This window comes from Balaenoptera borealis (assembly GCF_965194805.1).
Source record: "Balaenoptera borealis genome assembly, chromosome: 9".
In the NCBI taxonomy this organism is placed as follows: Eukaryota; Metazoa; Chordata; class Mammalia; order Artiodactyla; family Balaenopteridae; genus Balaenoptera; species Balaenoptera borealis.
In genome coordinates, this window is record NC_138873.1 from 1,722,711 (window position 1) to 1,750,418 (window position 27,708).

At 56.7% G+C, this 27,708-nt stretch overlaps 2 protein-coding genes across 5 annotated transcripts in view; one reads left to right on the forward strand and one right to left on the reverse strand.

The window, feature by feature from the left end:
* The window catches only part of FRMD1 (FERM domain containing 1), a 44,797-nt gene extending 39,242 nt beyond the window's left edge, over positions 1–5,555 (forward strand). For all 4 annotated transcript variants that reach the window (XM_082405338.1, XM_082405337.1, XM_082405339.1 and 1 more), the window contains one exon: positions 445–5,555. In XM_082405338.1, the coding sequence (XP_082261464.1) occupies positions 445–660 (216 nt within the window). In that variant the 3' untranslated portion in view covers positions 661–5,555. The remainder of the gene's footprint in view (positions 1–444) is intronic.
* Positions 5,556–7,231: 1,676 nt separating this feature from the next.
* KIF25 (kinesin family member 25) overlaps positions 7,232–27,708 on the reverse strand; it is a 44,544-nt gene continuing 24,067 nt past the window's right edge. Inside the window, 9 exon segments of the mRNA XM_082406063.1 lie at positions 7,232–11,434; positions 11,738–12,132; positions 12,592–12,674; positions 13,435–13,552; positions 14,523–14,860; positions 20,043–20,078; positions 20,080–20,190; positions 22,501–22,672; positions 25,765–25,834. Coding sequence (XP_082262189.1) covers positions 11,270–11,434; positions 11,738–12,132; positions 12,592–12,674; positions 13,435–13,552; positions 14,523–14,860; positions 20,043–20,078; positions 20,080–20,190; positions 22,501–22,672; positions 25,765–25,834 — 1,488 coding nt within the window. The 3' untranslated portion in view covers positions 7,232–11,269.

A 27,708-nucleotide genomic window follows, 5' to 3' on the forward strand; every position in this document is an offset into this window, starting at 1 on the left:
GTCTCCTCGGCCTCCTCAGCTGAGTTTGGCCTGCCGAGTGGGGCGTCCACCGGCCCCGCCCCCTTCCCAGGCGGTGTGCGGTGTGAACAAGGCCGGCACAGCTCGGGCCCCAGGAGTGCGGGGCTCTGGGGGGCTGCGCCCCAGCCCCCAGGAACAGGAGGGGGTCCAAAGCCAGCGGCCCTGGGAGGTGGGGCAGAGGAAGGGGGGCTGGAGGTGCCGGGCCCTGCTCAGGGCGGACCTGGGGAAGCCCCAGTGGGCGGGTGGTGACCCTGGAAAGGGAGTGAATGTTAGGGTGCGATTTGACTCAGAGGGAGGCGGGCGGGCGCGGGGGGGGGGGGGGGGCCGGCAGGGGGTTGGAGTTCAGCGGGGAAGGGGGCGGGAGGGGGCGAGAGTGGAGGGGAGGGTGAGGCGGCTGCAGGACGGCCTCGTGGTCTCTCCCTGCAGGTGCCGGAGGCCCGGGCGGCAGCCGACCCCGTGGACCCGCACAGCCGCAGCGTGGACGACGTGCGCCCTGAGCCCGCCCCGCGCTCGGCCCCGCGCCCCGCCCCGCGCAGCTGCCACCTCCGCCGCGCGCTGGACCTGGGGCCGAGGAGGTCCGTGAACTCCCGCTCCCTGGATCTGCTCGGAGAAGACCAGCTCCCTCAGGAGTTTGTGGTGTAGACGCCTCGGGGCGCCGCTTCACCCCCGCAGGGCCCCGTCCACGCCGCACGCCTCCGCCCACTTGGCACTCTGTCCCTGCAGCGCCGCTCCATCCACGCGGGGCTCCGTCCACGCCGCTCGGCTCTGTCCACCTCTCCATCCGCGTCTCGCCGGCCCTCTCTGCCCTGGAGGCTCCCGCCTCCCACCACCGCCAGGCTGAACGGGGCCCCTGGCACCGTCCCTTTTACCTGGTGGCTTTGCACCTTCACCTGTCTGAGGGGTGGAGCCAGCTCTGTCAGGCCTGGCGGTGCCCACTAGGTCTCACGTTCCCTGCTGCTCGGACTATGGCCGGTCTGAGCATCTTCCGTCCGCGTCTCCAGGAGGCAGAAGCCGAGGTCCGGGGCTCCAGTCTCTGCGCAGTGGCGCGTGGGCCGCGCTGCCTTTAACGCTCGAGGGAAGGTGTCTCAGCTCAGGGGTCCCCAACCGCCCGGCCGCGGCCTGTTAGGAGCCGGGCCGCACAGCACGCCCTCCGGAGCTCGCATTACCGCCTGAACCATCATTTCCCCCCCGACCCCCCGCCGCCACCCCGCCTGTGGAAAGATTGTCTTCCACCAAACCGGTCCCTCATGCCAGAAAGTTTGGGGACCAATGTCCTAGCTACTTGCGGACATTGGTGAGACCTCTGGGGTTCCCCTGCCACCAACTCCTCGATGGATGGTGAGACCAGGAACAGCAAGCTTCCCGGGAGTCCTCGAGCGCACGGTCACCATCGCTGTCACTGCACTGGCCACAGGGTCCCCAGACCACCCTCCCTGCCGCCCCTGCTGCTCACAGCCCTGGGCCCACTGGACAGATGCGCCTCTGTGAGCCGTGCGCCCAGCTGCGTCACCCCAGACCCTCAGCAGAGCCCACCTTGTCCACCGTGGGTACACAGAGGCACCGGGCCTGGAACCGCACAGCCACGTGGACACTGGTCCCGTGGAGCTGGTGGCAGGAAGTGGGAGGGGCAGGCTAAGGAGGAAGCCGTCATCTACTCTGACCCACAGAAGGAAGGCTCCAGAAGAAAGCCCGCCCGCGCAGAGCCTGAGTTTTCTCCTCTCCCATCACAAGTCCGGCTCTGAAGGTGGTCCTTCCCCACCTCCTGCCCCGGTGTCCACCCAGCCCGGAGGGCGTCTGGGCACCAGGGAGCCGGGACATCTCGTCAGCACTGGTCACCCCCCGCCCACCGGCCATTCATTGCCACTGCCCCCTCCCCGAGTCAGCAGACTGGATGGGAGGTGGGGACAGGGATGGGGCCGGACCGCCACCCCCCCTCGTCTGGGGCAGGAGACCCCTTCCGAGCTTCGCCACCTCTCCAGTTGGCGGCTCCACCAGTGGGTGAACGGCTGAGTGGAGTTTCACAGCGATTTCTGGAAAAGCGTATTGAGGGACTTTGACCTTCGCTGGGGGCCGTACTGGCCGGTGATTAAGAGGCCGGTGAGCAGGCCGAGTGTCCCACTTGGGGCTGGACCCGCCGGGCTCGGGGCGCCAGGAGGGTGGGCTGTAGTTAACGCTGTGCTTTCCCATCCAAGTCAGGGCAGCTGCCCCAGGGCTGAGACGTGGCCCCCACCGCGCCTCCAGGGCCCTGCGTGCAGGGGGCCTTCTCGAACCGTCCACCTCATGGACGGTGCAGAGTGGCTGCGCTGAGCCCAGATGGTGGAGGGAGCTGGCCTCAGGCTGGCACTCTGTGTCCCCAGAGGGAAAGGCAGGGCTGGTGCCGTGTCTCACCTGTCTCCTGACCCCAGCTGGGCCCTGCATTCCTTGCTCTGGAACGGGTGGGACTCCACGGGTAACACCACCCTTCCAGCCTGAGGCTGGTGACAGGCACGTGGCGTGGTGTGGCTTAATTCACCTGTGCGTCCCTCTGGCCCTCCCCCCCCCTTGCACACCTGCTGCCCTCTCTGTCTGGATGCACTGACCTGTGTGTCACTGTCGGATAGTCCCAGGCACTGCGCCCGAGACACCATCGTCCCCTCCCTGTTCTGCTCACGCCTTGAGGACCCCACACGGGCCGTGTTTGGGGGACGGGGTGGAGCCTGAGCCCAGGGGGCGGGGTGTGCAGCCTGGTCCTAACCGGGCCTCTTGGTCCTTCCTGTGAAAGGAAATCTTGCTCGTGCACACACCGCGCATGTGTAATGAAGGGCTGCACACACGTCCGTGTGTCTGCACCTGGGCAGCCTGCGCCGGGGGCGGGGCGCCGGGAGGCTGGGCGGGGCGGCCACACGGGTACTAGATTCTCGCGGTGAAGGTTCCTGGACACGGAAAGCTTCACCTCGTGAGGAACCACGGTGCCCTAGCGCTGCGTGGACGGAGGAGCTTGGAGGGGAGACCAGCCCCCGCCCTTGGAGTTCATATCTGTCTAACTCGTTTTTTAAAGAAGCCTGGTGGGGGTGGCTGAAGGCCACTGCTGCCGTGGGGCACGGGCCGGCAGGCGGCCAGGGGTCGGTCGAGGTGGCCTCATCTGCTCAGTCTTTCCCTCGTTAAGCAGACGTCACCGAGGCAGGTCACGTGCCAGCACTGGGTGGACGCCAGGCGGGGGCAGCGCCCCCCAGCCAGGCGCGCGGTGAGGGCCGGGGTCGGCCGTGGTGCTGCTGGACCTCCCGAGCTGCCCTTCAGAGTCCCCTGTGCAGGAGGTGCCCACATGCCCCGCTGGGCCGCCCCGAAACAGGGCTCCCGTGGACACCCAGCCTGTGGCCACAAGAGCAGGTGGCGAGGGAGGTGTGGCCGGGGCCCTGGAAGGCGGGGATGGGCATCCAGAGCTGTTGCGGGCCTGAGCCCCTGCTTTTCCGAGAGTTTCCGAGGTCACAGAGTCGGGTCCCCATGGTAAGAACTGAGGCTGCATCTGCCCCGGTCTAGGGCCCTTTAAAGGAAATTTTGGGAGCAGGAGCCCAGCCTAACGGACTGCTTTGCTGTCCCACACACACCCATACGTGTGCACACGCAAGCACACGCGTGCACACGAACGTGGGCAGAAGGGGTGAGTGGGCGCGGAGCGGTGGAGGGACGCTTTCACCGGGTGCCCACTCGGAGCCCCTCGCGGGGACTCGGAGCGCCGGCGTCTGAGCGCCCGCTCCCGCCCCGCCCCCGCGCGCCCCGCGGCTGCCACGAGAGGGCGCTGGCGGCGCGCTGTGGCTCCGGGGCGGCGGGGACCTGGGCGCGTCCCGCCCGCGCGCGGCTCAGGGGCGGCTCAGGAAGGCGGGGGCGTGGCCTCGGGGTTGGGCCTGTTGGGGGCGGGGCCGGGCCGGGCCGCTCAGGCCGCGTGGCTCCCGACTCCGAACGCGGGCTGCGCTTGCGTCTGTCACCCCTGATCCAACCCACCCCGACCTGAGGGTGGCCGGCGCCAGGGGCCGAGGGAGGCTGGGCGCAGCCCCTGTGTCCCTGGCGGAAGAGGCGGCAGGGACCGCTGGCTGACCCCGGAAGCCACCGGAGCTCTGTTCCTATTTCTGCGCTCCCTCTGGGCCTTGCGGAGACACGGCAAGCGGCCGAGTGTCCGCTCAGCACCGGGCGGTCCGCGGGGGCTGGGCGAGCGCAGGACGGTCGGAGGCCAGGCGGCACCGCGCCCGGGTCTCCAGCCCCGCCCGCAGCGGCCGCCCTCCCCGTCCCGCCCGCCCGGAGGCCGCGAAGGCCGGCAGGGGGGCCCCTGCCCAGGAGGGGAAGGAGGCTTCTCTGCGGCATCGGGAGAACCGTCTCTTCGTCTTGCGTGGGTTGGGACCCAAGGCCTTCCGGGCAAGGCAGATGCTGCAGACGCCCCGGAAAACGGGTGTTAGCCAGCAGCGCACCGGCAGTTCGTCAGGGGTCACTCAGGACGGACCCACCTTCGCCCCGGGGTCGTGTGGCCCCCAGGGCTGGGCGGGGCGCCCCGACGCGTCTCCCTCCACACTCATCAGGGCTGAGAGGCAGGCCCCCCAGGTTCCCTCTGGACGCTGGAGGGCGGGCGGGCAGGCAGATGGCTCAGGACCGCGTAGGCCGGACATGACCACCGGCTGCCCCGTGAGGCCAGAGGTCACGCTAGCAGGTCCAGGTCCCGAGAACCCCGAGGGCTTGTTCAGGGCCCACTCCTGGGCCAGCCGCCCGCTGCTGGGCCCTGGGAACCTGCATGTTGACCAGCGTGGCCCATCTGCCCCGGGGACTCTGGGGCCAGAGAAGCACCGCAGCCCAACCTGGCGGCAGTTCGTTTGGGGGCCTCACCCTCTCCCTCATGGGCCAGGAGTCCAGGGTACGTGTCCAGCCGGCCACCTCCGCTCTGTGAAGCCTTCTCTGCCCTCTGGCCCTGGCTCCCTCTTGGGAGACAGAATCCGGGTTCAGGGTGTCCTTTCTCCAGAAAAACCTGGTGCCCCAAGAAGGGCTGCGTGGGGTTTGAGACTCAGAAGAGATGAGCGTGTGGGTGGGGGACCGCATCCCTCAGCTGTGTCCGGGGACCCTGGGGGCAGGCCCCGCCCGGGGCTCCTGCGGTGGGCACTCTGTGGCCCAGGCACGGAGGAGACGGGCCTCTTTACTGCGCCAGGCGGGGCGAGCTGACCGCCAGGCCATGAGCATTGGGCTTTGGGCCCCATCGGCATGTTCACGTGGTGACACCGTTTGGAAAAATGTGCAGAACTGGGACTTTTTAACCGTCAGTGGTTAAGCTGGCTGTCCGTCCACCCACCGTGCACCCTGGCACCCTCCCCGTGGGCGGAGCCGGCGGGCACTCGGGGCCCAGCCAAGGGGGACGTGGGGTTAGGCGGGAGATACCCGCGGGGTTCACAGTCACGGACGGGGACAGCAGTGGTCTGCGGGAAGACCCCTGCGGTCAGAGGTCACGTCTCGTGGGGACCTTGACCCCCCAGTGCCGGAAGCACGCGGCAGCAAAGCCGGCCCGGGCAGGGGCGGGGCGGGGGGGGGGGGTGGGCGGGGGCGGCAGGGAGGCCCTCGGCTCACAGACCTCCCAGGCCCTCCTGTGGCTGTGAAGGGAGCAAGCCGCAAACACCAGCGTCAGGGAAACAGTGAGAAAGCAGGGTGACTTCCTCAGTCAAGGACGTAGTCGAGGACACAGCCAGGAAAGACTGCAGGTGCTGTCGAATGAAGTGGTGGAAGTGCCTCGCGAATTCTGTGGTTATTTGTGCTATTCGCCTGCTTTTGAAAAGTTCTGAAGTTGTGACTTGATGGTGTTTAAGTTTTTCTCTAGGTATTTGTCTGCTACCTACTTCAGAGTGCATCACCTTATTTTTCTTCCCTTGCGGGAGGGTCCCCATCACCGTCAGTTTATGTAAGATTCAGGCCGCAGGCCCAGCCCACCGAGGCCCGCCAGGGGCTCTGCCCGAGGACCTCTGGTCACAGATGGGAACGTGTCCCAGCACCCCCTCTGCTCTCTGCTTCCTCCCGGGGGGCGTGGGGCTCCCGTGAACGCAAACCCAGCTTTCCTCCGAGAGCAGATGTAGGAACACGTTAATCATTAATACACCTCGGCCACCCGAAAAGGCCACGGCCCCCCAGGAATCTCGTGGGTGTGGCTGGAGGCTTTGAGGGGGAGGGGGCAGCCAGCAGAGGGAGGTGCGGGGTGGGTGTAGCACAAGCACTTGGGCCGGCCAGCGTGGGCAGCTCGGCCTGGCAAGGGGTGAGCAAGTCCGGAAGCAGGTTCCCCAAAGTGCCAACAAGTCCCCGAAGCAGTTATTTGCCAAAATTTGAGGACGGCCAGCTCCCTCCCTCAGCTGTCCTTGTACGAGACCCGTCCCGGGACAGCAGGGCGGGGGCACCTGGGTCTACCTGAGAGGTTCTGGTCCGCACACCTGCCCCTGCTGCCGCTGTGTGGATGGGGGAGCAGACATGGGGGCCACATCTAACCCTCGACTGGTTTTGGGATCTTCGAGGGCGGGGCTTTGCCACACGTATGGAACAGCCTGGTGCCCCCACAGGGCGTGGCGTGGTGCAGTGGGCTTCCCAGCGGTGGCCCCGTGACTGAGTGAGCGAGTGGACGGCAACACGCCTGGTGGAGGCGCCCAGGGGACCCAGGGGGCGGTGCCGGCTCCCTCCGGGCCCCGCGAGCCCTGCCTCCGGCCCAGCCCGGACCTCCCCCGGGAGGGAGGGTGTGGGCAGCTGCCCGCGTGCCTGGACAATGGGAGCCCCTCGAGCCTGGACGGCGTGCTGGCGCCCCACAGGGACACCACGGTGAGCCTGAGACCCCACGTCTGCTTCCTCCACAGATGAAGTGTTTTCTGTTTCTGCCAACAGCGCAGAGTCAGAGAGCACAGGACAGCTGCCCTGAGGCTGGCCTGTGGCCACTCCGAGGGCTGGGGCGCCATCGGCCACGACGACGTGCTGGCACAGCCCTGGCCGGCCCCCAGGACCCCTGCCCTTGGCCTGTGGCAGCTCTCCCCCGTCCTCTGCATGCCCCTGCCACCGTCTGTCAGTGTGTGGCCCGCTGTTCCAACCGTGAGGCTCGTGGTGGCCCAGGCCTGGGCGACCAGTGACTGTCTCAAGGGGCGTCCTCAGCGGGCGTCCAGCGCGGCAGGCAGCGTCTCCCGGGTGTTCTCGCTGCAGGAGGACGCGGGGCCGCGGGGGGACAGGGGAGGTGGAGCAGGGAGAACTGGGTCACACGCACGGAAGTGGGGGGGGCGCTGTACCCGCCACAGCTGGTGCCACCTGCTTCTCCCCAAAGAATGGCCAAGCGGGGGCAGTGGGCACGTGGGCCCGGGGGACGAACAGAGACACGGTCGGATGGTCACGCAGAACCTGGCCCAGGGCCCAGTGCCTAGAGCAGCGGCCCCTGTCCCCGAGGGCAGAGCCCATCTCACGCAGCCGGGCACCGGGGGAGCATGGCGGGCGGCTCCCCTGGCCTCGCAGGCCTCAGGGCTGTGACCTGTCCCTGGCTCTCTGGGCACCCGTGTCCCCCAGCTCCCTCTTCTACGCCGAAATAGACGCAGGACCTGACAGCGGTCCTGCCAGCTGCTGCGGTCCGCGCCTGTCCTGTGGATAAACTCGGTTACTGCTGTCCTGCTGTATTAAGGCTTTGAATCCGCTCCAAAAGGCCTCGTCCCGCTAACGGAATTCCTAACCTTGGCAAGCAGGAGAGGAACAGTTTGAGACCGGAGCTCCCTGGAGTCACATCCACCTGCTTTAGGGCCAACCCTTTAAGCCCTCAGGGGCGACTCGGCGCCGTGGGAGTCTCAGGCTGTCACCACGGCGAGGCTGGGCGTCCTAGGATTACGCAGTGCGCAGACGGTCCTGTTCCGCGAGCACGTCCCTCGCAGCCGCAGGACCCGCCGACACGGCAGCGCGCACTCCCAGGTGAGGACCGTGCGGGCGCTGAGCCTGGGGCCCCACCCTGCTTCCCACCACGTCACGCAGGATCGCCCCGCTGCTTTAACGCCCCTCTTCGCAGGAACGCGAAAGTCACGTGAGTCAAGGGAAGCTGAAACTGATTTGTTTGTCACGTTACGGAGCTTTCACCATTTTAGAAGATTCTATCTCCACTGGCTACGCTGCTCACGATGTCTGGGCTGTGACTATGAAACACTTCCGTGCTCTGCTGCTTCCGTAGCTGCCACATTCGTGCAGGTGTCACACACAAATAGGTCCACTTAGCCCTTCTGCTTAAATCGTCTGCCATCTCTCTGCTGACCCATCTATCGTGGATCTAATTGTGTGGTTGATGGTGTGTGATTCCTCCGCGCAGCGCCCCTCCCGCCCCCAGCGCTGGCCCCTCGGGTCCCCAGGGAGCCGTGTCCCGGTGGCTGGGACGCGGGCAGCAGCCCACGGCTCCTGCATCGCGTGGCTGCCACCCCGCCTGTCGTGGGCACCCAGAAGACACGCTCGGGAGGTGGGTGCCCTGGAGGGGTGCAGAGTGCCCAGCCCGAGACACTGGCGGCCACTGTGGAGCGGAGCCCCTCCTTTGGGCTGGGACCAGCGTGTCCCCTCCTTCCTGGAGGTGCTGGCTGTGCCTGGGCGCTGACCTGGACCCACTGCGACCCACTCCCTGAGCTGTGCACAAAATCTCCGCCAGGGTCCTCAGCTTTTCGCTTTGTCTTTGGGTGTTATCGCTTTCATTTCTGCGTGTTGAAAAGATCTAAACCATTCTGATCTAAATAAGAATGCGCATCTTCCGCGCGGCTCTAGGATTCCTCTTGCCTGGAGCGGGGCAGCCCTTGCGGGGGTCTTCCCAGCCGGGCACCCCCTCTCCCGCTCATCCTCCTCCCTCCCCCACAGGGCAAGGCCAGGGCCAGGCCTCACGCACCAGGCTCCCGGAGTCTGGGGTCACGCCCTCCGTGAGACAGGTGACCAGACCCTGGTCCTCTCTCGGGGACGCCCGCGTGTTCCCTGCTGTGGAGCTACAGACTCTGGGACACGGGTGGCCACGCCGCACTAAGCAGCTGATACCTCCACGCTCACCTGCCCGCCGGGCCCTGCCCCAGGCAGCTCCCTCCCGAGGACCGTCCTCTCTGGGCACGTGCCAAACCCTCGGAGCAGTGGGGTGATGTGGGGAGAGCCACATGGACGGTCCACCCTTGTGGACGGCCCTCCGCAGCCTGGTGGGCTTGTAGCAATGCTCAGACGCTCTGAGAAGCGTGGACGGGACTGCGCCTGTCCCAGGAGGGATGTGGGGACAGCCAGGACCACAGCCAGGAACAACGACGGGGTGTGTTTCCCACGTTCGCAGCTGCCGGGCTCCAGGGGGTAAAGCTGCTCCGCTCTCCTCTCCAAGTCCGCAGGGCCCCCCAGTTCTGTCCGCAGACCCCAGGGTTGAGGGCCGGGGTCCCCCCTTGAGTCTGCATCATGCTCGGCCCCCCGACATGGGCTCGAGCAGGTCCTCGTGAGGCGGAATAAGGACACACAGTCACCTGCGCTTTGCGGGGTGCGTGCACGTGGCACCCCATTACACCCCGTCTGTGCCGAATGAGGGGACGAGCTGCCCCGTCCCTCCTGCCGGCAGCCAGCCAGCCCCTGGGACCCACCCGTGGGCCCCGCCCAAGTCCTCCCCCCCCAAAGGCGGCTCCTCGGGTGCACCTGCCTCCCCCAGCCTCCTGCTGCCTCAGTGATCTGTCCAGACCTGGGCCGGCTTTACAGGCTCCAAATTCAGTGTGTTTGTTTTCACAGCACACGCATTATAAGGCAATGCCAGGAAGCACATTTGAAGGGAGAAAAGCCCATGACCGCGTCCACCTCTCCTTCACCTGAGCTTTCTGGGGGCTGGACGGCCTCCCTCCGCTTGCGGCGCTCGCTCGGGCTCCAAGCCCCAGGCTCTGCAGCGTCTCAGCCACGTGCCTCTGGCCTGGGCCACGCCCACGATCGCCCGTAACTTGACATCACCTCCTTGAAAAAAAGAAGTGACGACACGCAGTTGGAAAGATTCTAATGAAAAAGTGGCATCTCTAAAGTCCTGCGAAGCCCAGGTCGCGGCCATACCCGCCTTCTCCATACGCGCCGGCTCAGGAGGGGTCAGTCTAGGCCCCAGCAGCCCCAGCCCAGGCGCCCCATGGCCTCCCCACGGAGCGCCCCTGCGGCATAGGGGCCAGAGGCCCCCGGCTGCGCCTGGCGAGGCTGGGGTCCCGCTTTGTGCTTCGCGGTGCCCTCGGCCTCCTCCGGGCCCTTGAGAAGGGGCACCTGGGCTTCTCCCCATGGTGGAATCCAGCTCTTGCTTTCCTCAAAGGCCAACAGGAGGGTAAACAGTTCGGAAGGAAGACCAAAGCCAGGGGAAGAGTGGGAGGAGAGGGAAAGGAAGGCGAAAACAGCAGCCCGGCCGTGGAGACGAGAGTGTGGGATGCGGGCGCCTGGCCCCTCCGTCCCCTCCCCCCAGCCATGCGTGTCCTGGGCTGAGCACCGGCCCTGGGAGCAGCCCCCCTCTCATCCTGTGGACGGAGCGAGACGGAGACCCCGAGACGAGGGACAGAAAGAGCCCTGGAGCGTCACCTCAGTCATCCCAGGACGGGCTGCAGCTCCAAGCAGAGCAATCTGTCCCCCTGCCCTGCGTTTCTACCCCTCCCCTGTGTGTTTCCAGCCCCCTGCCCCATGTTTATCCCCCATGGCAGGAGCTCCACTAGCCTCCCATGACCGGCGTCTCCCAAGGAAAGACAAGCCACTTAACTGTTGTCAAATTTGGTAGGAGACGCTGGGGGTGCCCACCCTGCCCCTCCCATCCCGAGCTCCCTGCTGGGTGGGCGGCCTGGGCTGGGCCGGGGCTGCCTTGAGGCAAGTCTGACAGAGAAGCTCAGCTCAGGAACCTGCCTGCCGGGACAGACAGCCTGGTGCGGGACAGAGCCCCCATCGAGTTCCCCCCTCATCGGCTCAGAGCTTGAGCGGGTGAGGGCCAACGTCGTCAGGTCACCTCGATCCCCAAACCCACAGCCTGATGCTTCAACAGCCCCGAGGGTCGCCCATACTTCTTCTAACTCAGTCAGGTCTCTGGCACCTGCAACCAGGAGTCCAGCCTCCACGTGGCCAGCCAGGTGCACAGCCCAGAGCAGGGGCGCCTGTGCAGGTGCGGTGCAGTCCCACAGCCCAGAGACCCCCTGTGTGTGCCACACCCCTAGGAGCTGGGAGCCCAGCCGGAGGGGCAGGTGGTGCTCACGCTCCACAAACCACCCAGGGCCAGACAACACCGAGAACAGTGACAGTGATCTCAACAGCAGTGACCCTCGGCACAGTGACCCCGAGAGCCGGGAAGCCCCCCCAGGACGTCTGCGAGGGCCGCCAGGCTCCGGCTGATCCACGAAGTCTCCCTCAGGGCCGATCCCGTCGCTCCAGACACCCTGGGAAAGTGCAGAGACCCCACCACACACAGGATTTACATGAATTCGGGGCGACATCAAGATGAATCAGAAAAGCAAAACGGAGGCTTCTCGGGAAGAGCAGGTGGAGGGGACCCTGCGTCCCCTTGGTGTCCCCCTCTGACAGCCACGCGGCACCAGCAGGGGAAGCTTTTAGGGGAACCGGGCTCCTCTCCCCGCAGGCTGCCCGTGGGGAGCAGTGTTTGGATTGACACGCAGGGTCTCGGTGCTGAGACAGCACCAGGAGGATGGGGCTGGAATTTAGAGGGCATCTGGGAGGGGACACCAGGCCTGGGACCCCCGTCTGCTCACGGTCAGGACCCCTCGTCCCCAGGCCACGCAGGGGAAGGCTTCCCGCCCTCTCCTGCGCACTCGCTGCCCACCAGGCCCACGGGCCTCAGCTTGGCGCGCACCTGCTCCGCGTGGCCGGCGGGGCCCAGGGACCCCCGCCCGAGTCCTTGGGTCCTCGGCGACACAGAAGCGGTTCTGCGGGACGTGCTCGGCCTCCTCCCGGTGGCCGGCAACTGGGGCGCAGGGCAGAGGAGCTCCGTGGCAGTGACCGACTTGACCGCGGCTCTGCTGCAGGGGAGTGACAAGTGACAGGAGACGGTCTCCAAGCTCCCCTCAGCCTCCCACCCGCTGAGGCCCCTCCAGCTCCATCCCAAAGGCCAACACCTCACACAGAGCAAGACCCTGGTTGGCTTCATCCCTTCCTCTTAAACGCTGACAGGAAAGGGGCCCAGTGACCCCGAGGGGATCCTCTGGGTAAAATAGGAAAGAACAGGCAGGAGAGAGCATTTTTCACTGTTGAAAGCTGAAGTAATGCCTAAGTAGTTCCAAGAAAATGAACTAAGGTTTGTTAGAAAGATTTGATAATGACATTAATTAAAATCCCAGTCCGAAAAATCTATTACCTTATAGAAATAAATTCTACAATTTCTGTTTAATAATACACCACAAAAATTCTGAGAAATTCTTCTTCATGTTGATGTACATATCAGTTTCATCGTGTGTTACACCTAAACAGACTTTTTAAAAAGATTTTTAAAAATACCCTAAATAGTGTACCCCTATGTAGAAAACAAAGAAAACACACTTCAGTAAAGTTTAGAAAAAACATCAGAACGACTCTGGGCCCACCGCCTGGGAGTGCCCAGCCTCTTCATCTGTGGACCTGACTTGCGGGCGCGAATAGCCAGGGCTCCCTCGGCAGCGCTGCCCACCCGGGCCTCCTTGGGAGCGAGGCCGGTCCTAGGACTGGTTAATGCGAGTCCGGCTGGCGGGCGGTTAGTAATCCAGGCATCGCCTTCCCCTCTCTGCCCCCTTGCCCGGGCCATGAGTTTCAAGTGAGCTCGAGACAAGATGGGTCAGGGACGTAGCCCACACTGGCCTGAGACGGGAGTGAGGACGCCCTTTCTAGGGTGAACCTCCGGGCCCAGGGCTGCTTTGTGATCTTTGTTACTGAGTGTAGGCCCTAGGCCAGTGGTTCTCTACACGGCGGATCTGGGTCCGTGAGCGTGGAGAAATGCACATCCCTTGGCCTCGCCCCAGCCCTGGGGCTGCGATCACGGTGTGGGGTGAGGGGTGTCTGTGTTTCCACAAACCCCGCGGGTGACCCCACGTGCGCTCCCCTAGGCGTTCTGACCAATGACGACCTACAGACCCTGGCGACACGTGCATGATTTTCTTACATGACTGGAATCATTTATATACTGGTGTGTAACTTTCTAAGCCCAAATCACAATTACAGTGTCACTCATGATGAATGCATCACATCCCAAGGTAAAAATATGCCATTTCCTTCTTGTGCTGCATCTTATTTAACAAAGCGCCCTCCTTCCTCCCACCCCACCCCCCCTTTCTTCTCAGCCTGGGGTCCCCGTGGCTCTTGGGTTTGGGTTCCAGACCCTCTGAATATATGGCTGCAGCTCCTCCCCAGGGCTCTGTGCGATGCCCAGAGCCTACAGGTGCGCGGATTCTATCCTTCGCACGTGGCTTTCTATTACAGGCAACTGACCGGGGGCAGACGGCCGCTCGCCGGTGCCGCGGGGGAAGCGGCTGTGGTAGAGGCACCGTGGTCAGCAGGTGAGATCTGGAGAAGTCGGCAGGCACTGTGGTGGCCGCCTCGCCTGGAGCTGCGGACCCCGCCACGAGTGTCACGAGCCCACCACACTGCGGGCGGACCCTAAGGGTGCCCAGGGCGCACGAACGTCCCCGAGTGACCGGGGAGGCCCGCCTGCACGTCAACCTCTAACTCTCCCCACAGAGACCTCGCGTACAAGCTACGTGTACCCAGCTCAAGAAAGCAGCACATCTTAGACAAAATTAAACATCATAAATCAGATTTTTACTGTTATGAGGCCTAATTGCCTTATTGTATCTCTAATTGCTTCACCCTGAAATAATCAGCTGTTTTGGAACCAGATGGAGGTTCCCAGTCTTTTCAACATCAAGCGTTCTTTTAGGTATGGCACCCTCAGGAACCTCAAGACTTTAAAATACTTGGTCTATCAAATCAAATTTATGAAATAAAAAATTAATTTACTTTCCTATTTTAATTAATGAGATATGACAGCTCAGTAGAACTTTTGATCTGCAGGAGACAATATTTTGATCCTATTGTCTATTAGTCAAAAGCTGACAGTTTTGGATAACTTGTGTAAACTTACCGTGATTTCCTTTAGGCTTTTTCAAGTGTTAGAAATAGCTTGTAGACCCTTCCCTCGATAACTTCGAGACCGCAGGACATGGGCAGCATGACCCTGACCCTTTATCCCTTCTCCTCCCTGTGTGGTCAGTCAGGTGACCCCCCGCTTGGAGCAAACCTGATTCATGAACACGGATTTAAGAACACAGAGCTCTGAGGAGGAGATCTAGTTAAGACGAGGCGCTGTGCTTTTTCACAGGAGGGTTCCTTAGCGCATTCAGTAAAATACTGATATGACAAGTGGGGCCCAAGTTACTGGGCTCAACTGAGTGACCTCGGGCAAGTCCTGTGACTTCTCCACACCTGTTCCCTCAGCTGAGCTGCGGGGATAACACCTGTCCCATCAACTCTTAATGGAGATATTCTAAAGGATTAATTAATTTGTTTTCATTGTGATTTTAAAAGGTCACTTCTAAAGCAAATTGAAAATTGTGAACCACACACTAAGCAGTGAGACACAGTGGACCATCTCTCGGGGAGAGCACCGATTCGGAAGACACGGCCGGTTCCACGTGGGGCCCCTTGGAGGTGCAGTTGTTCCCAGAGCTCGGCACCTGGACTACTCACTCGTAGGTCAGCCCAGAGACCTCCTTCCCTTCCTGGGCTGTCGGCACCTGCCGCTCCAGATGCCTCTCGACACCTGTCGTTGGCCAGGAGGTCACAAATGTCATTGTTATAAACTTCCACTATGGAAACTTCCACCTCGGGGCTCCTTGACGGATCTTCTGAAATCAGCCTGGAGGAGGGGCAGGGAGGGACACACAAGAGACTAAACCGTCAGAGGAACTTAGATAACCCTGTGGACAAAGTGGTTAGAGAATGATTTCAACGAGAGACAGTCCTGGAAAATGGGCAGCAAAACTCATGATTCATGAGCACAGGGCAGCATCTCACTAATCAAGACCACGCAGGAAGAAGGGAATGTCCTCCTTAAATTGCAGAGAAAAATAACTGTCTTGGGAATACAGACGGTTTTATCTGAGTTGTATCTAAATCAATGATTTCAGCATTCGGATTCTAATCACACTCTATAAAGATGCTTGAAGAGCCCACAGCCTTGATTCAGAAGTCACCACACTCGAGTTTAATCCCACCCAGAAGCCCAAAGCAAGCTGCAAAGGCTTTGAGCACTGGTCCAGCAAGTGGGCTTGTTTATTTTAAAATCTGTTCTGTTTCAGGGGAGATTGAGTCCATGGAATTGAGTCAGTTCCACTGGTATTGTGCCTTCCAACTAAGTCCTGACCATGACCTCTCTAAGACCCACCCAGGCTCTTAAGAAAACAACCACACATCTTATTTTGTTTCAGGTTTTAAAGTACTACACACAGATTGCAGATCAGTTTAAAAATAAAGACACTACACACTTAGAGCAAAACCCCAGAGTCCTACCCCAGGGAGAAGTGACCCTGACCCTGGGTTTCCTCCCCGACGCCCACGTCCCTGCTTTGTCCCTTTGACAGACAACCCAGTCACCAAGGAACAAACAACTTCATCTTGGACACTTGCCCAGCAAAGCCAGTCTGATTTTGACTACTGTGCTTCTTCTTGTCCATAAAGACATTCTGAGCACTGGCCTGGACGGGTCCTACTCAATCATTGCTGGGTTGGGTTTTTCATCAGCATCCACAAGAGAGCTATGGATAAAATGAGCCATTAATGTCTTCTAATGATAATTAAGAAAATTAGGGGCTTCCCTGGTGGTGCAGTGGTTAAGAATCCGCCTGCCAATGCAGGGGACACGGGTTCAAGCCCTGGTCCGGGAAGATCCCAGATGTCACAGAGCAACTAAGCCCGTGCGCCACAACTACTGAGCCTGTGCTCTAGAGCCCGTGAGCCACAACTACTGAGCCCGTGTGCCACAACTACTGAAGACTGCGTGCCTAGAGCCCCTGTTCCACAACAAGAGAAGCTACCGCAATGAGAAGCCCGTGCACCACAACGAAGAGTAGCCCCCGCTCGCCGCAACTAGAGAAAGCCCGCGCACAGCAGTGGAGACCCAGTGCAGTCAAAAATAAATAAATAAATAAAATTTTAAAAAAGACGACAATGAAAGAAAAATAAGCTAAATTCTCTGATGAAAATAATTGCTGGCGAAGAGTTCAGATTTGGGTTGTTCCCAGCACTGGGGTTTGCTGAGAACGTTGTAAGAAGAATATCTGTCTGAAAAGTGAAAAACCAAGGTGCGCTAAGCTACAGATTGTACATCCCCTCCGCCACATGTTAGGAAAAATGCACACAGACCCCCTCTCAGCCCTCGTCTCCATTCCTCCGAGGGGCCCCAAACCTGAATTACATTTCTTATCTATACAATACCAGGGAGCTAATTGGAAAGATTTTTCTTCCATTAAATTAAGTACTTGATTTGTTTAATGCATTGATTCATTCGTCACACATGTATTCCTCAGTTACTGGCTAGATTCTGGGAACAATGCTAAAACTAGTCTTCATTCTTGGCTTTGAAGAAACAAAGTGTTTAGTAGGCAAACGATTCCAATATAGGGTGATACATTTTATATAAAATACGCAGAGGCTCCCATGAGACGCAGGACAGGCGCTGAGCCCAGAGTCAGGGTGGAGGGAGGTGGCGGGTCGATCACACCCCCACCAACGAGCACCCCCTCCAGGTGTCCTCGGCCACTTTCGTCCTGTTCATCTATTCCTGCCCGGGTCCTCCTGGGTTCTGGTTATTTGTCTGTTTCTGTTCTAGATACCTTGAGGGCTGAATATGATCACGTGTGCCTGCAGCGGTGACTAGCAGGTAGAAAAGCCTTGTAAATGCCGTGGGTAAGAATGACAGCCGAGGTCACTGGAGAAGAGGCAGGCCAGCAGCCGGGTTCCCGAGGACGCAGGAGAGGGTGTTAGGCAGAAAGAACCCCAACTAGAATTTTGCTTTATTGAAAATGGCAGGGGAATACCTTCCTTTGGTCCCCTTAGCAATTTAAGAGTAACCTTTTTTAGGGTAAAGGGTTCATATAAACATCCTCTGATACCAATGCCCGAGGTTATTATGGTTTTGTGCTGCATCTTGAGTTGGGCACAAACTCACCCGCGAATACGGCTGCACGCGTTCCTTTCTGGATCTTGTCCACTTGTGATTAGAAAACAAAGAGGTAGAAAATTTTCCATGTTTGGACTATCATTCTCATTTTGCAAACGATGGCAGTGAGGCCTGGGGAGGTAAGCCTCGCCTGTGACCACCAACTCGGAAGAACAGAGTCAGAATCCCGTCTGAAGGCTCCAAATGCTGTGAGACACCGAGCTCTACGGGAGCACCTGTCACAATTTAAGTTATCATTTCATGCCCAAGACTCAAAACATGAATAAACCCACTGTAGAAACGAGGTGACTTAACAATGTGTCAATGTGATGTCCCTATTTGGTGAAGCTGTGTGTCCCATCTCTAGAGAGGCTGACTGTCCAAGTGTCGTCCTAATGGGCCTCTTTCCAGACACCTTCAGCAGCCTCTGTCCTGCCCTGAGTCCTTGGCCTCTGTTTGCTGCCCTCGTGGACAAGCTCCAGAACCAAATACACATGACCTGTACGTTATTTGTCTGCAAATCCAGCTTCGTCTGGAACAGACCTGTAAGCAGGTGCACAGCTCACACCACGGATTCAATGAAGCAAAACTCTGCTTTGCCTGCCCCCTGGGGTCCCCAGCACAAGACAAGAAGACGGCGGTCGTGGGAGGCCCAGGGGGAGGACTCTCTAACTCCCCACTATTCTGGCCCCGTTTCTGACCTGAGCGCTTCTTTCTATCGCCTCACCTCTCTGTTTCTGGGCCTTGAAAGTATGCTTAGCAGGGAGGTAAGGTACCGGTCAGTGCTCTGATAGCTGGCACCAGCCATGCTGCTTCCACTCGCCTGGACGCTTGTGAGCGCTACCAGCGCAGGTGCCGCTCGGAGCAGCCACTTTAAATGTGGGTAAGGAAATGAGGGCCGGGGGGACGGGGGGAGTGGACACAACACCACCCTCTCACCCACTACCCATCTCTCCCGTGTCCCTCTTCCATGACACCCAGGAAAGCCACATGCTGCTGCAGCGGTCCTGCCACATTATCCCATGGTGCTACCCAACTTCCAGCACGCATGGCTGTGGCCAGCTGAGGGGACCCTGGAGCGGGACCAGGTGACACCCCTGGCAAGTGCCAGCGGCTCTGCAGAGAAGTTCTGACTCACACCGAAGCCTCTGTCTCTTGAACCTGCAACGGAACCAAACGCTTCACGTGGTGCCGTGTCCCCAGAGGAGGGCTTCATCCCTAAATGAGTGACCCCTGTGTCTGGGAGGGCTGCTCTGTTCCCCCAAGCATCCTGCCCGTGGAACTCAGGCCTGGCCCTCTGCCTTCTCGGGCCGACGAGACAGGCAGGGTCCCCAGGGCTGGCCTCATCCCCAGGCCTTCTCCATGTGCTCTGATGGCCACACTGAGCACAGCCCTCGAGGGCTTTGTGGCCTCAGAGACTTTCAGGATGCTTGTTACCGCAGCAGCAACTCACCAGTGCTGACGAGTTTGATCTCCTAGGAAACGATCTGATTCTGAAAATCACAAGAGACAATTGGAGAACAAGAACTACCAAAAATTGGGAAATATTTCACCAAGGTTTTTTTTCAGAAGGGGTTAGTAGAAGTAAATTAACAAATACATCTTTCATGTGCACGAATAATGAAAGAATATTGGTTTGAAGAGGAACCAAAATATCAGGCTTTTGTGGGACTTCTTATGTTTTGGCTCTGATTTTAAGACACAAAAGGATGACGTAGGAAGATATGGAGACAAAACCCGAATTCCAGGGGTTATAGGAGCACAGAGGGCCAGCTGGCTCCACTGAACACCTGCTGCAGGAGACGCCTTCCCTCCAGGGGCTGACAGGCTCTGGGGACATACGGCACGCATGCAGGGTGAGCCACGGCTCTTACGAAACGGTGAGCAAAAGTGAAGATGAGCTGGGGCTTCCTTGGCGGCACAGTGGTTAGGAACCGGCCTGCCAATGCAGGGGACACGGGTTCGAGCCCTGGTCTGGGAAGATCCCACATGCCGCAGAGCAACTAAGCCTGTGCGCCACAACTACTGAGCCCGTGTGCCACAACTACTGAGCCCACACGCCACAACTACGAGCCTGAGAGCCACAACTACTGAGCCCGCGCACTTAGAGCCTGTGCTCCACAAGAGAAGCCACCGCAATGAGAAGCCCGCGCACCGCAACCAAGAGTAGCCCCCGCTCGCCTCAACTAGAGAAAGCCCGCACGCAGCAACAAAGACCCAATGCAGCCAAAAATAAATAAATTAATTAATTAGTTAATTTTTTAAAAAAAAGTGAAGATGAGTATCTCACACCGGGACTCCCCAAGGGCGGGAGGTCGGTGACCAACGGGAGGAGACACTGGCACCACGGCCTCCTGGACCACTCGGGGCAACTGTTACTGGTTTTTTCTAGCAGTGACTGTAGTGGGAAAATCGTGACAACAGCAGGGGACGTGCCTCTGTGGCTCCTGGGGCCGCGTTAGTGGCACAGGAGACTCTTCAACACACATTCGCTGTCACCCCACAAAGAGGACCAGGTGTGTCTGCTCTCCCCAGGCAGGAAGCAAGGGCAACCAGGTGTGTCTGCTCTCCCCAGGCAGGAAGCAAGGGCAAGCCCACAGGTTCTCACTCTGCCCCCTCCACGCTCTGTCTTGCGTCCGCCACCCCCCCTTGACCGGGGAAGCCGTCTATAGAGATCTCCTCGAGAAGTGTCGTCTCACTGATAGAATTTCGACATAAATGTGTCATAAGCATTTCTAGCATGTGTGGTAATAACGCCCAGGGGTGAACGCTCGGCAGTTCTGAACGTGTCCTGATAGAGGATGGGACGTGGCCTCTCGCACAGTCACTCTCACCACCTGCGTCTAGTGTATCTCTGCTCGTCCTCACCGCCTGCCGGTACCTGAAGAGTTCTCCAGCGGCTCTGGGGATGACGCCCGTCGCTGAGGGCTTCCGTCTGTGGGACCGGCTCCCCCTTGGAATGCGGGCCCAGCGCGGTGAAGCTCTTCCCACTTCCCGTCTGTCCGTAAGCCATGATGCAAACATTGTACCTAAAACGCAAGCCGGACTTCAGGACAGAAGGACCCACAGTGGGCCTAGTGCCATGACTGGACTCTCAGAAGAGTGCCACGTGGGTGAAACTCCTGAGCCCACTTCTCTCTGAATTCTCTGTGCCTCCGTTCCTGAGAATCCGGGCCTTCATTTAACTGCAACTGTCTTTTGCATAATCCACCCTTGTGGTTATTTGGTTACACACTGGATTAAATCATATTCACGTTTACACACACACATGCAGCTCAGCGATACCTGTTTCTCGCAGGTGTCTCCACAGTTCCTCATTGGAGACCGTGGCTGGTGCTCGTGCCCTCAGAGCCCACCCGAGGGTGCCCTCCTGAGACAGGCCCTCCTCCTAGATTCCACTCATTCGAACTTTCAGAGTTGCCTGAAGTAAGCTCATCTTCATAAAATCAGACTAACTAAAATGTATATGAAACGATATAAAAGTTGGCATATTTTCTTTTGATGTCCTAAAAATATTTTTCCCCATTACATTTATGATTGCCAGTATTGCTGACTACAGTTAAACTTAAGGTTGTGAAGTATTCTTATACTTTGTTTCTCCAAGGGCCTTGGGGTTTTCATTTCAGCCAGACTGTGCCGACACCCTCTCAGGGCCAGGCCGGCCTGCCCACTACAATCCTACAGTTTGGGGTTATTCTGGTGCAGCTTACTTTACAGAAGACAAGAACCATTGAAAGATCCATAAGTCTTCTTCCATTTGTGCTATTAGCCCAAGACGTCAGTGAGAAGATGGGAAACATCTGAAGTAAGTTTACGATACACATTTATATGCTTGGCCGTGAAGGTGCAGGTGATCCTGGCCCACAAGTGGCTGAAGCTAAGCCCCGACCCCCTTTCGTGTCTCCTGGGAGATTAAACATCCAAGCACAGGCCCCACCCGAAGAGATTCTGATTCCACTGATCAACCTTTAATCAGACCCCTCCCCTCCTCCAGTCAAACAAAGGCTGTGGCTCTGATAAAATGACTTCGAAGAGTTCTGATGGGTTCTGACCTTGAACAGTGACACGAAAAGCCCTAGAGATCCTGGAGTCCTCCGCCTCCAAGGCTGACTGTTCCCTGAAAAGATGATGGAAACCATATGTGGGGGCGAGAACTGATCAAAGCCCTCTCTGCTACCATCCTGTGTTTTTTTCTTCCAGAACTGAAGAGTCTCCAGGTATTTAGAACATGACCCCACAGCATTCCACATCTCTTACACCTTCCCTGAGAGATGCATGTGTATTTGGCGGGGGAGCGGGGGGATGTCTTTGACTGCAGTGGGTAAATGAGCTCTTCAAGGGATCTTTCAAACCACTGAGGAATGCAGAGAGGAATGAACTGGCCCAGGACTTAAAATATGCCATCTGTTTCGTATTTATTATGGAAAAGGCAACTCAGGCAAAGGTTAACTCATTTTAACCACGATGCCATTTTTTATTTCTGGAATCTGCTTAATTAGATGCCTACTTAGGAAAAAAAGAGAGAGAGAGGAGACTCCTATCGTTTTCAATGGAAGAACTTTTGTCAGATGGACATTAAAAACCCCAATATTCCAGAGGAGGGGCCGGGTAGGTGTGTGCAGTTGACAACACGCGGTTTCTGTGCTGACCCGACCTCTGGGTTCGCGAGCCTTCCCTGTACCCCGTGATGGCAGATGCTGCAGCGCTGTGGTTGGATCCAGCCCTATAATTACAACTCCCATTTTGTTGGATTTGGCCGTGCTGGACAAACACAAATGCATCTCCTTCAGGACGCTTGATGTCAACTTCTCCGCCAAACCGAGATTCTTCAAAATGCCCCGAAGTGGAAAGTCTTGGCTTATTGTGTGTCAGTTAAGTCGACAGAGCTGTGTGCTTTACTGCTGAAAAGTGACCCTTATTCCTAGGTCATGGCCACTGCCTTGGAAACCAGTAGTAGTTTCCATGGGGAAAGGCTCCTTCCCACAGGGACAAGCCCCTTGATCTAGTGTCAACATTGTTAACAGACTTTAGAAAAGCCTGAAACGTACAAAGAATCCCAGAGTGAAGAAAGCCGCTGCCATCTCAGTCTTAAGGCAGCACGTGATGCAACTGAATGATCATCTGGACCCAAGGCATATGTGTTCCTTTAACAATTATTCCTCAAATCGCCTTTACGTCTCCTCCTAGGAGAAGGGCCATGGAGGCTGCGCTGTGGGTCTGCTCTACACGCACGTAAAAGGCTCAGACGCTCATGTTCAACTCTCGTGTGTAGCACGAATGAAATCTACTTACATTTACATGTAGCTGTGATAATTGACCTCAGAAATATTTTAACTCACCCATCTAAGAAGGACGTCAGAAGGGGACACACATCCTCAAACACCGCGTTCTGAGGTTCTGCTGGACCATAAACTCTGAGAGGCAAAGTGAAAATGATGCCTTCTTGGAAGAAAAAGAGATGTACTTTACTATCCAAATACAGAAATCTGAGAAATAAAATATCCTTATGTACTTCTCACGTGTACCCCAACACAGTCAAGATTCATACATTTTTAAACAATGAAAGATTAATTTTATTACTTTTCAAGCTAACAGAGGTTAAGAAAGAATGAAAATTGTTTCCTCTGCTATAAAAATGTAATAAGCATAAGCAAAGTTATAAATGCTTGCAAAGCAGAAAGAAAAAGCAAGCAAGAAAAAAAGAGAGGATACCATATAATTATCCCATAACTAAATTAGTTCCACTTAAGTGGGTCCAACAACAAGGATGTAAAAATCATACTCCGGCAATATTTGACATGTAATACTGAATTTTTATGTTCAAGCTCTTAAAAATATTGTTCTCCTAGGCCCCAGGTTGGTTCAGCCGAACATTAATACACAAAATGGGACTGGAATGCCGGCTATGACAGGGACAGTCTGTGTGTTTATAAACATGTACAAATAAACCCAAGTAGGAAGTGGCTTCCAGAAACCATGGTTCATTGCACAGTGTGAAACAAGATGGGAACAACGCCCCAAGGGCAGAGGCAGCGATGGGCCGCCCATTGCTGACAAAGCCACAGTGTGTCATGTGTGAATTGAATATACTTAGATTTTAAGCTTAGTTTTCTGAAATACAAGTTTTTACTTAACTGGAACCAAACTTTTCTTTCATTTTCAAAATGTGTCCTAATGCTCAGTTGAGCCAGATCATGTCTAGAAGCAGGACTGATTTTAAACTTGAAGGACCTTCCTTATAAAATGCTGCTTATTTTACATGATGAGGAGCGCATTTTTTTTTTTTTTTTTGCTGCGCCACGCGGCATGTGGGATCTTAGTTCCCCAACCAGGGATCGAACCCGCGCCCCCTGCAGTGGAAGCGTGGAGTCCTAACCACCAGACTGCCAGGGAAGTCGCCGAGGAGGACATTTAGAACAAGAGGGACAGGGCTGAACTCTTAAATTAACTTTTCACCGAAAAAGTCCCACCAAAATACGAAAGCAGGAAGAACAGTGAATGAGTGCAATCTGTGCACCACCAGCTCCTACAATCACCGACTGTCCCCAACCTCACCTAACAGCCACCCCTCACCCCGGAGCCCTCTGAAACTGAACTCAGGTCCAGCTCGTCCGTAAATGTTCTGTATGCATCTCTAAGGGACGGTGACTCCTAAAAATCATCACAATGTTACCACTGTCACGCTTTTACAAATTAACAGTAATTCCTTTATATCATCCAAGATGAGGGTAGGGTACACATTTCTCCAGTTCTCTAATAAGTTTATTTATCCTGTCAGTTTTTTTTAATTAATTTATTTTATTTTATTTACTTTATTTTTGGCTGCGCTAGGTCTTCGTTGCTGTGCGCAGGCTTTCTCTAGTTGTGGCGAGCGGGGGCTACTCTTTGTTGCTGTGCGTGGGCTTTCTCTAGTTGTGGCGAGTGGGGGCTACTCTACGTTGCAGTGCACAGGCTTCTCATTGCGGTGGCTTCTCTTGTTGTGGAGCATGGGCTCTGGTGCATGGGCTTCAGTAGTTGTGGCACACGCGCTCAGTAGTTGTGGCGCATGGGCTTAGTTGCTCCGTGGCATGTGGAATCTTCCCAAACCAGGGCTCGAACCCATGTCCCCTGCATTGGCAGGCGGATTCTTAACCACTGCACCACCAGGGAAGCCCTTCTTGTCAGTTTTTAAGAATCATTGCAGTGGTTGAATGTCTTCATAGCTATTCAGGGGTAGCAAACTTCTTCTGAATAGTAAATATTTTAGGCTTTGTGAACATCTTACTTAAAGAGACACTGGAGCCTTTCTCACCAACAGGAGGAAAAGGTGACAGGCCTGCCACTGCACCACTACTCAACATGGTACCAAGTCCTCGTTAGCTAACTTGGGACACGAGGATCACAAAGCAGATGGAACCACTGACTGCTTAGAGGTGATACGGCCGGACACCTGGGCAATGCAATGTCACATGCTGAAGAAAATTACCAAATCAACCACAGAATTTAGTAAAGTAGCAGGTTGTACAATTCATGTACAAAATCCAATAGCATTCATATATACAAACAAAATGAGCTCCCTGATATAATGGGAGAAAGACTGTATACATGACAGGAAACGAGAAAATAAAAAACCAAGGTGTAGATTTTAATAAGAAATGTCTAAATCCTTTATGAAGAAAACCATAAGCCACTCCTGAAAGACACATAATTCAACTCAATGAATGAAAAGATATGCAGCACCATGTCCTTGGATATGAAGTCCCAACAAGATGTTAGTTTTTCCAAAGTTAGCTTATTAACTGAACTGAATGCCCCCAAAAATACCACATATACTATCAGTTTTTTTTCTGAGGCTAGACAATTTGATTATAAAACTTATTTAGCAAAATCGAAGAGCAGAATAGAGAGGAGAACCCTGGGGGAAGAGCAGTGGGGACGCGGAGCTCGTGGTGGAGCCCATGCTTCGGGGAGCGCGGTCAGCACATGGTGAGTAGACAGACCCTGGGGCAGGAGAGAAAATCCAGAAACAGACACAGCCGCAAAGAGCGATGTACTCTCTGAGAAAGGGGACGTCCCAGGTTAGGGGGAAAGATGTGTTTTAATAGGTGGTACTGAGGTAACTGGATAGGCACATGAAAAAATAAAACTGGAACCATTCCTCGTACGGTTCACTAGGTCTCATTCCAGATGGGTCATGAGGTTTGATTAATGTAAGAAACCGGGCCACAGCAACTGCTAAAGCACACAGGTGTATTTGTCTATTACCTGGCAGCCTTCCTAACGACACTTATGTTAAAGGGGAATAAAAGACTTTTGCATGGCTGAAAGATATCAGAAGCAAAGAAAAAAATACAAGTGACAAACTAGGGAAAATAGCTGCAACTTCAATCACTGACAAAAGGTTGATTTCCCTAATATGTCAAGTGCCCCTAAAAATAGAGAAGAAAAAATTTAGAGTATAATAGAAAGAGTATCCCTTATATTCCTTAAATTTCGTATATATTCCTTCTATTAGAAATCCTTTCTATATTTTTATAGGAAAACAGCTAGAGATATGAAGAGTTCACAGAAAAAAAGAAATGCCCCCAACTCAACCACATGAAAGGACGTGGGGTCTGACTCACAAGGGAAGCCATGGAGAGATGTCGTTTCTCGCCGCAGCCGGCAGCCACCCCGAGGCCGACAACGGGGCCCCTAGCGGGAGCGATGGGGAAGCGGGTTCTGACAGGTGAGCTAAGCAGGTAGAGGAAAGGCAGGCCCAGGTGGCCGGGGGAGGCCGGCCCTTTCTCTCCTTCTCTCCCCGGCTGCTCTCGGTCAGCTGACTGTGGAGACCCAGTGGCCAGCGCACCTGCATCTCTTTGCTCAGCCCCGCGTCCTCTGCTCCCCGGCACGGTCCCCACGTGCAGCTCTGACCGTGGGGACTATCTTCGCCTTACCTGCACCCGTCGTACCTAATAGGGTGTCTTGACCATAACCGGGGGTCAGTCAACGCTTGAACTTGAACAACTACACGTAGAAATTACTACAAATACGTTGGTAGATACATCACGGCATAACCACACACAGTAAAAGAACACAGCCAAGAGGCCTCCAGCTGCCTGATACACAAATTATACTCAAAACAATAAAAGTGACTTATTCTTCCCATTGCATTTTGGGTCAATTCCTGTTACTTTTAGTTTGCTTTTTTTAAAAAATAATAATATTTTATTCTACTTACGAGACCACTTTCTTCTGACCATGGAGCCATTTATAATTTCCCAAGTGGTAAAGCCCGTGCTTTCCCCTGCACCCACGTTTACTTTTAAAAATGAGTTAAGTGCTGAAACTGTTGAGATTTTCCTTCAGAACTGAAATAAAATATTGTGACATTTACTAGTTCCATAAAAAGCTGTTAGAAAATAAACAGTGTTGTTGTTTGCTAAGACCCACATGGTCCACCACCTGTAAAGTCAGCTGATCCTGAGTCCCGAGACTCCAGAATCAGCCCTGAGTGCAGAGTTAAATTTCAGTTTTTCCGCTCACCTAGTTGTATAGCAAGTTACACACATTCCTTCCTTTCTCTTTGGGCTCAGCCCAAGCGCCACAGCGAGGACCCTCCCCTTCGACCTGAACCCTGTGTATGGCCACCGAGACGCCAACCAAGGAGGGTGTTCCCCTCTCAGCTGGTGCCCCCTCCCCGACCCCCAGACGCGGCGGGTGACCACTGGCGACTTCCCCGCCTGCAGTGGCCCCGCCGCTGTCTCCTCCTCTGCTAAGAGCTCGGCCACGGGCAGCTGTGGGAGTGGGTGCTGCCACATTTGGACACTGCAGGGTCTCCTGGTGCTAAATGCTGGCATCCCCAGAGAGGTGATCCTTTGCTGTCCCGGCATCAGAGGGAAGATGCCCCGGGAATCATTCCTTGGCCGCGTGCGGTTGTTGACTCAGCCTCGACTTCATCTGAAGCATCTTGATTGGTCCCCCTTCTCCACACCTGCTAAGGGGCTAGTTCGTCCGCCACCCAGGCTGATGCAACGGCCCCTGACCATCCCCCGGCTGGTCACTCCGTCCCAAGCCTACGGCCCTTCTAGCGTACTCTTGACATCGTTCCCTTAGAGGTATTTCCAAAATGCAAATTAAACAAGGAGGGAGTGGATGAAATCACTGGGGCTGGAGAGAGAGGTTTGAGGAGGAACGAGTGACGCAGAGTGTGTCACCGTGTGGTCACTTAGGTCCTGATGGCAAGTGACCCGTTGGATGTGTCCTGGGAGGTCCTCTGCTAGCATAATGAACACCCTGAGTCCCTTCGGTAGGGTGGATGGGGGTGGACACCAGTCACGGTGGCTTCAGCAGCGAGGGAGAGGTGGGCTCGGTGATGGGGGCCTTTGACCACGGCACAGCCGCCGAGATGGCCTCCTCTGATGGACACAGGGAGGCGTGGTGCCTGGGTTCTAACCCGCTTACCAGGGGAGTCACTGACTGAGACATTGCCTCTCCATGGAGCCCTCGTTGGATGCCGGAATCTGTTTCAGGAGGTGTAACCCCGATATAACGCCAGCGGTGTCCCCTACGGCAGAAGGAGCTCTTAC